We start from the raw sequence: 8,711 nt of genomic DNA on the forward strand, positions 1-8,711 counted from the left end.
TAAGAAATATGGAGGGTTCCTTTATTTCAAGTAAGATTCAAGGATAAAATTGATATTTCAGCATTTTCTTAAAAAGTTAACCCTCCTCCTTTTTTTTTCTAAATCATAAAAAATTTATCACTCAAAAATGGAGAAATTCAAAAATACAAAGAAGTCTTGACATGCCAAGACTATCTTACTGAAAATCCAAAAGTAACTAAAAGAAAATTACAGGATTTCTTCCTAAATTATTTTCAAGTAAATCTAAAGTAATGCGTATTTTCCTGTTCTATTATTCCCAAAATAATTGGCCTGCCATCATAAAGAATCACTTCTCCTCTTCTCAGATTTGTTCCTTTCTTAGCTAAATTATCAGCTGAGAAGTTCACTTCTCTGTAAGAATGCTTGAAGGTTATGTTTAAAAAATTAGTCACTTTGCTCCATCAGTTTTTTACTATCCAGGGAATTTTGCCTCTTGAAAATGCCATTAACTGCCATAGAGTCCAAACTGAAGCACACATTCCTGAGATGTTTACTCACTTCCCATTCTCCTGCTGCAACTAGTGTCATTACTTTTGCAATGTAGTTTGTAGTGATTCCTAAGCCTCCACTCCATGCACCTAAACATTCACTATCACTTGCCCTCGCAATAAATCCAATACCTGCAGCTCCTGGATTACCTTTTGCTGCACCATCACAGCAGATTAATGTTTGATCCATTTGAGGCAGTCTAAAGAAAACTTCTTTCACAATAGAGTTTTTGGTTGTGATCCCCATAATCCCAAAGCTTACTATAATATTCAAGTCATACAAACAGTTATTCATAATACCATTAACTCTCACGCCACATTCCTTTGTGAATCTTAGTATCTTATGTTTGAACTTTTCAGCATTTGGATTAGTATTCTCATACATTTTCAAGTTTCTTGTCATCCATAACTCCATAATTACTGAGAAAGCACTTATATACCATATCTGTCTTATGGCAGAACTATGTTTCTTAACACATATAATAACTTCATCAAATTTGGTGGGAATGTTAAGACTGAACATACCTGCAAGCCATTTCCAGATCCCCAGACTGAATGAACATTCCCATAGGATATGCTCCATGTTGTCTTGTCCATTACCACATAAATAGCACTTGGAGACTGTACTAAAACCCCTTTCCCTGACATTTTCTTCAGTTTCACATGCTCCTATGAGCATTTTCCACACATTACTTGATGTGTATGGATGAATGTAAGGGCTCCATACATACTTATCCCAACTGATTTGCTGGTATTTCTCTCTTATCTGATGCACACTGAAAACTTGCCATTTAGATCAGCTGCCCATATTTTTTTGTCATCCCCAGACCCAATAGATGGTAAGTCAGTTAGCTCAATATATTGTAGCATTTCATCAGATATATGCCATTCGCCATTTACAATCAGATCACTTACTTTAAATTCTTGTGTTGTTGTACGAATGGTTCATTATGATGTTGATCAATCAAAGCACTATCTTTTATCCATTTGTCTTGCCAAACTGAGATGCTTCTTCCATTACCCACCAACCATCTACTTCCTTCATTAAGATCATTCATCACCCATTTAAGACCAGGCCATATGGAAGATTTTTTATATCCAGTAATCCAGTCTCCTTCATTGTTTTTGTACTTTTCCCTCATGAATCTGGTCCATTCCTCATCTTTTGTTTCAAGTTTCCAAAGCAGTTTTAATAGAAAAGTTTTGTTTACCACTTCTAACCTTCTAAGACCAAGACCTCCCTCAACAAATGGTGTATTAACTTCCTTCCATTTTACAGTTATCAATTTCTTCACAAAATTTCTGATTATCCTTTCACATTCTTTAATCACAGATTTTGGCTACTTGTAGATAGACATGTTGTATATTGAAATGCTACATAGCACAAATTTGACTAAGATTAATCTATTAGAGAATGCAAGTAATTTACCAATCCAACCAGCCAGTTGTTTTTGTAGCATTTCCACTATCCCCCAAACTTGAGCTGTTTTAACTATTCCAGGACATAAAATCTCTCCCAAATACTTGTCAGGAAATTCTGAAAGCTCCATTTGTAATGTTTCTGAAATGATTAATCTTCTTTCTTCAATGGACTCCTCCAACAAATCATTTGCTCTTTGCTCTGTTAACTATTTGTCCTGATGCGGCTTGATATTTCATTAGTAATCCCATCAAGTTATCTAATGTCCTTTTGTGCCCATTGCAGAAAATAAATATGTCATCTGCAAACATCAAGTGAGATGGTTGACATCCTTTTCTATTAACCATTGTTTGGATTAAGCCTTCTTGAATCATTTTAGTTAAGTTTCTGCTTAGTACTTCTTCAGCTATCACAAAGAGAATGAGAGATAATGGATCTCCTTGTCTGAGTCCTCTTCCTACTTCAAAAAATCCAAATGACCCTCCATTTACTAGCACTGAAATCCTTGCAGACTCAAAAATTATCTTCAACCAATTAATTCCCACTTGAGAGAAGCCAAAGTGCTTTAGTGTTTCAAAAATGAATTCCCAGCTCATTGAATCAAAAGCTTGAGCAATGTCCAACTTCAAACCTACATTGCCACCTTTTCTTTTGGTATCTAATTCATTTAGAAGCTATGAAGCAAGCACAATCTTCTCCTGAATGTTTCTTCCTTTTATGAAGGCACCTTGCTGGCAAGATATTACCTTATGCAATTCTGTGTGAAGTCTTGTTGTGATTATTTTTGTGATGATTAAATTGTAATTCCTCCTCTTAATCCTTCCCTCCTCAAATCAATTTTTCCCAAATTAATAACAGGACTCGTTACATTTGGTTTGTTATTTTTGGATTCTTAGTAGGCTTTGACTAGTATTTAGTTAGTTCAAAAATAAAATGCATCAAAATTTTAAAAGTGGTACCTCGGTTGCATTTAACAAATGTGGGTTTTTAGTCATTGGCAAAAAAAAAAAAAAAAGAATAAAAGAAAAAAGAGCAAAACAAAACAGAAAAAAAGATATCTTAAAAACTCACTTTTAACTGCAACTTTTAAAGTCTGACGACAAAAAAAAAGAAGAAAAAAACAAGAAGAAGAAGAAAGAAATAGATTCTCTCTCTCTCTATGGAATCGGAGACAGACTTTCCTTCCATTAACTTGTTTCCTTTCTATCTCTCTCTCTTGACTCTCAAACAAACAACACAGAAAACTAAAATAAGAAAATGTCTGAACCAGAAGAAGAAGAAAACCAGACGACTTTCATACCAAAATCATCTACCGACAAATCATCAGTCGATAAAGATTCATTAATGGATCTTGATCTTGATTTTGATTCATCTTCGTGGCCTTTTGATCAAACCTCATTTTGTCCTCGTCCTTCTTCTCCTTTTTTTCTTTCTATTTTCTCTTCTACTTCTTCACAAAATCAAAATCAACAGCCGCAGCTTCCTCTTGTGAATGTTTCCTCTGTAGAACAACAACAACCTTCTTCTCCCCTATGGGTTTTTTCTGATGGTGATGATGATAAATTTGGTAGTGCTTTAAATGGATTTTCATCTCTTGCGACTTCTGGTGCTAGTATTCGCATCTCTGATTATCCTAAACTTATTTCCCGTAAGTTTGATCCAACTTCAATTTCAGCTCTTTGGTTTCTAGAATTGGTATATTACTATCATAAATTCGCATTTGGGTACAAGTTGATTGCTGTTTTTTTTTGTACTCGAGGGAAGTTTTATCTACTATTACTGTTTTATCGTTGATTTTTGTTTCATTTACTTAATTTAGTTTCTCTGAATTTGTTCTTCTTTTCTTTGAAATTGATATTACTGGAAAAAAAGAAAAGAAGGGGTCTTCGATTACTGACTTAGCGACTCAGGTTCCGGGTCTTTGGGTGTTTTTGGTAATTTTCTTTTATCCAAAAGTTGATCTTTATTCGGTGGATGCTAGTGGAGTATGCTTCTTTTGAGTTGGATTCTCTTTTTGGTTCAGACTTTAATTACTGTTACTGTTCTATTTAGTCTCTGTATTTCTTAATAGGTAATTTGGTTGCTGTTTCTAGAACTAGTTTACTTAGTGTCCCCATGATTTTCAGCCTTCTGTTCATTTTTTGATGCTAAGAATTGAAGATTTAGTTGGGATGGAAGAGTAGAGTAATTAAGAAAGAAAGAAAGAGATTAAAACATACATATCTGAATAGTAAAGAGAAATGACTGAAATAGGCTGCTTTGCTTTTGATTTTCCTTACAAAACATGGACAGGTTTTTTTAAGGTTTTTCATATATGGCTTCAAGTTGCACCATACAGTAGTCAACACTTCTCATGGTTTGGACTTCTAGTATTTTTGCAACAGTTTGCAAAAAAGTTGGCTTTGGGTTGATTATATTGATCACAGAATAAGCAGAATCTGCGTCACGATGAAGACGAGAACCACCCAATAACTCATCATCTAAAACACTATTCAGCCGTAGCGACGTTTTTCGGTCAGCTTTTTCGTAACACAAAATAATGGACGAGGTTTTGGAATAATCAACATTTTATATTTCTGTGATGATCTTCTGTGTTTATATGTTCTGCTGGCTGATATAGAAACAGTCATAGCATTTCCCAAAAACAGCATCAAATACTCAAATTATCCTATTAAAATCGTTGCTGTAAAGCACCAAACATCAACAACAATGCAATTTCTAAGTGTCTCATAGGTGTGGATGAAGCTGTCGATATGTTAGCCAATTTTATAATCTCACTAACTGAATTGTTAACTGTTAATGGTTGATCTATTAATGTGGTACTATTAACAGTTCAATCACTCAGAATTTTTTCACATCCATTTTTATGTGATTTATTGACCTTTACTTTGGTGATAGTAGTTTTGTTTTAGTTTTTTATCACTTTGTATCACCAAATCTCAGTGGAATCCCATTCAGCTCTGGCCTTTTGGTATCTCAATTCATTTTACTTGCTCATACCTAAGAATTCTCATGATATCCAGGTATTCCTGAATCTATGACTGTCAGAACTGAGGATGAAAAAGTGTGTCTTCCACCAACTAGAGTGGTGCCAGCAGAGAGTCAAGATTTATCTTGTGTGATCAAAGAGAGGATAACACAAGCACTTCGATACTTCAAGGAATCAACAGAGCAAACTGTTCTGGCTCAAGTTTGGGCACCCATAAAAAATGGGGACCGATACGTACTTACAACTTCTGGTCAACCTTTTGTTCTTGATCCACACAGCAATGGTCTTCTTAATTACAGAACAGTTTCTCTCATGTATATGTTTTCCGTGGATGAAGAGAATGACGGTAACATGGGTCTTCCTGGCCGTGTTTTCCGGCAAAAATTGCCTGAATGGACTCCAAATGTGCAATATTACAGCAAGAACGAGTATCCACGGCTTATTCATGCTTTGAATTATAATGTCCGGGGGACACTAGCTCTGCCAGTTTTTGAACCTTCTGGCCAGTCTTGTGTTGCTGTGATTGAACTCATACTGACATCTCAGAAGGTTAATTATGCTCCTGAGGTTGATAAAGTCTGTAAAGCTCTTGAGGTTGGTGAATTCGTGATCTTTTTGATTTTGCATCAACTGTTAGTAGTTAGTAGTTGTCACCATGTTAGGATTCTTTTTTGAAAAGAAACATCACTTGAAATTATGAAAAGAATAGTAACGAAAAGAGAAATAGTGGTCTTGTCAATAGGAAATTATCCATGGTATGTTGGTTTTTAAGTTGTCGTCATGGTGCTACCTGAATTTTATATTGATAATTATTTTTACTACTTGTCACTTAAGGTACTTTCAGTTTACGTGCAGGCAGTAAACCTGAAAAGTTCTGACATTCTGGACAATCCTAATTTGCAGGTGAGTTACAATTTAATGAGAAATTAAGTGTAATCATTGCCTTTGATGTCTATTTTCACTCTATTTCTATTCTTTGTTGTAAATTCTTCTCCGTTTAAGTTGCATTTTCGTTTTTACTTATCAACCAAAGAGGTCAGTCGAAATTTATCTTCAAGTTATTGTTATTCCATCTCATATTTACAATCTTTTCCTTGTCATAACCAGATATGCAATGAAGGTCGGCAGCTTGCACTTGCTGAAATTTTAGAGATATTAAATGTGGTATGTGAAGCACATAAGTTGCCTTTGGCTCAGACTTGGGTCCCTTGTAGACATCGCAGTGTTCTAGCAGATGGTGGTGGTGTGAAGAAGAGTTGTTCAAGCTTTGATGGAAGCTGTGTAGGGCAAGTCTGCATGTCGACAACTGATGTAGCGTTTTATGTTGTGGATGCTCATATGTGGGGTTTTAGAGATGCTTGTGCCGAGCATCACTTGCAGAAAGGGCAAGGGGTGGCTGGAAGAGCGTTTGCATCCCATAGTTCATGTTTCTCTCGTGATATTACTCAGTTTAGTAAAACTGAATACCCTTTGGTACATTATTCTCTAATGTTTGGGTTAATGAGCTGTTATGCTATTTGCTTACGCAGTAGTCACACTGGTAGTGATGATTATATTTTAGAGTTCTTTCTTCCACCTAGCATCACAGATGATGGTGAACAACAGGATTTGTTGTCTTCCATCATGACCTCTATGAAGGAACATTTTAGGAGTCTGAGGGTTGCTACTGAACATGATGTGGAAGACGAGAAAAGATTTATTGAAATCGTTGAACCTGTAATAGGAGAGAAAGGTGTTCTGAATTCTGAAGTCTTTTGTGGAATATCTCCCCGAGGCCCTGATAGCTTACCAAATGGTTTGTCCAAGAGGAAGCTCATGGCTCCGTATGATGGTCTAAGTAATGGGGAGAATTGCACTGGTGTTGATGGTAGCAATGCTAGTGTGTCTGTCCCCGGAAACAAAGGAACAAAGAAACCAACAGAGAGAAGGCGCGGAAAAACTGAGAAGTCTATTAGTTTAGAAGTTCTGCAACAATACTTTGCTGGGAGTCTCAAAGATGCTGCGAAGAGCCTTGGAGGTAAGCTTGTAAATTTGTTCTATCTTATGGTTAGACCTTGCATGGAATGATTATAAGTAATATTTTCTTAACAAGACTCATGATTATTGTAGTTTGCCCAACAACGATGAAACGCATATGTAGGCAGCATGGAATATCGAGGTGGCCATCACGCAAAATTAACAAAGTTAATCGCTCTCTCTCTAAGCTGAAGCGTGTGATTGAATCTGTTGAAGGTGGTGAAGGAACATTTAACCTGACATCTCTTTCAACAAGTACTCCTCTTTCTGTTGCAGTTGGTTCAATTTCTTGGCCTGTCAGCTTAGAGGGACCTAAAGAACAACAATCAGAATTCCAAGGGTCGAAAGAGAATCAATCACCAACACAAATGACACTGCAAAGTACTTTCCGTGGTGAGTCAGGGAACCGAGGAGTATTGTTATCTCACCAAGAAATTAATCATGAACAAAATGGATCCCATTCAAAGTTCCGTAAGGGCCCAAATGGGTCGAAATCAAGAAGTGGTTCGGCAGATGGCAGCACAGGAAACCCTGCTTCTCATGGTTCAAGCCAAAGTAGTCCTGCAAATGAAATCCCTCCACTGAACGATTTTCTAGTCCATTCCAACCAAGAGCAAGGTCTAAATATCGGCAATTCCCTGAATGTTGTTTTCCCTCAGAATGGGGAGCTAAATCTAACTGCTGCCTTTTCGATACCGGATGCGCTAGTTGCAACACAACAACAATTACCACAACCATTGGGAGGAATGTTAGTCGAAGATGCAGGAAGCTCAAAAGATTTGAGTAACCTCTGTAGTTTAGCTGTTGAGGTGGAGAGTGGTTTAGATGATCAAGTTCCTGATTCTTCTTGGATGAACCCTCCAGTTCTTGATCAAACCACATATCAAGAAATGGCTCCTACGCGCACGATGCCCCATATAACAGCTACCCAGGACGTGCGAACAATAACTATTAAGGCTACTTATAGAGATGATATTATTAGATTTCGTCTCTTGTTAACGTCTAGTTTGATCGAATTAAAGGAGGAAGTAGCGAAGAGATTGAAATTGGAGGTGGGCACATTTGAGATCAAGTATTTGGATGATGATCAAGAGTGGGTTGTATTAGCTTGTGATGCTGACTTGCAAGAATGTTTAGAAATCTCAAGATCATCAGGAAAGCACATGATAAGATTGCTTGTTCATGACATGATTGCCAACCTAGGAAGTTCATGTGAGAGCTCTGGCGAATGAAAGAGGAAGCAAACTGTAAAGTAGCAAGGTATAGTTTGTAGTGCTTTTGTAATATCATTCTTGTTAGTATTAGATACTTGGCAGGTAAATTGTAGATTTTTGGTTTTGAGAGCCCGCGTCATGTTGTAAAATATCCACTCTGGGTTTTAGATGGATTTGTGACTTGTCTCTCTATATGCTAAATTTGCTTATTAGTTGAAACTACTATTTTGCTTTAACTGTATATCCTGTCTTAAACATTTTCATGTCCTCATAGAAAAAGTGTCTAGTTCATAGCAGGTAAACTCCAGTAATTTATGCAGCTGACTTGGTGGAATTGATATAATGTTTCCTCTTCTGATTAGTCCCTGATCAAGAATGAGTCCAAGTCATAACTTGTTTAGAACTGTGTCATTGCCAAATAAGCTTTCCAGGATAAAATTTGATGTTTACAGAATCTTCCCTTCTAGTTTGCTTCAAGAAATGTAAAATGTTTCAGTTTCGAATTTTCTTTCTTTTTTGTTTATTGTTATATAGGCAAGAACACTCGTTAGTACAATTGTCTT

The 8,711-nt window shown here is 36.4% G+C and overlaps 1 protein-coding gene across 2 annotated transcripts; it reads left to right on the forward strand.

The window, feature by feature from the left end:
* Positions 1–3,047: 3,047 nt before the first annotated feature.
* Positions 3,048–8,389, forward strand: LOC113358430 (protein NLP6-like). 2 transcript variants are annotated; one of them, XM_026601995.1, is made up of 5 exons: positions 3,048–3,577; positions 4,953–5,512; positions 5,753–5,821; positions 6,026–6,935; positions 7,028–8,389. In XM_026601995.1, exons 1-5 carry the CDS (start codon positions 3,187–3,189, stop codon positions 8,164–8,166), a joined length of 3,069 nt encoding a protein of 1,022 aa, XP_026457780.1. In that variant the 5' UTR covers positions 3,048–3,186; the 3' UTR covers positions 8,167–8,389. The 2 variants fall into 2 exon arrangements, with proteins under 2 accessions (XP_026457780.1, XP_026457781.1); XM_026601996.1 differs by having other exon boundaries at positions 3,049–3,577; positions 5,774–5,821; positions 7,028–8,166.
* The last annotated feature ends 322 nt before the right edge of the window (positions 8,390–8,711 follow it).

This window comes from Papaver somniferum, chromosome 3, assembly GCF_003573695.1.
Source record: "Papaver somniferum cultivar HN1 chromosome 3, ASM357369v1, whole genome shotgun sequence".
NCBI classification, from domain to species: domain Eukaryota; kingdom Viridiplantae; phylum Streptophyta; class Magnoliopsida; order Ranunculales; family Papaveraceae; genus Papaver; species Papaver somniferum.

Excerpts from the sequence above, each read along its gene's own strand:
- LOC113358430 (XM_026601995.1), top strand. The coding sequence starts at position 3,187 with ATGTCTGAACCAGAAGAAGAAGAAAACCAGACGACTTTCATACCAAAA. Across the intron at positions 5,513-5,752 it reads AAGTCTGTAAAGCTCTTGAG|GTACTTTCAGTTTACGTGCA; the intron begins GTTGGTGAATTC and ends TTGTCACTTAAG. Across the intron at positions 6,936-7,027 it reads TGCTGCGAAGAGCCTTGGAG|TTTGCCCAACAACGATGAAA; the intron begins GTAAGCTTGTAA and ends TGATTATTGTAG.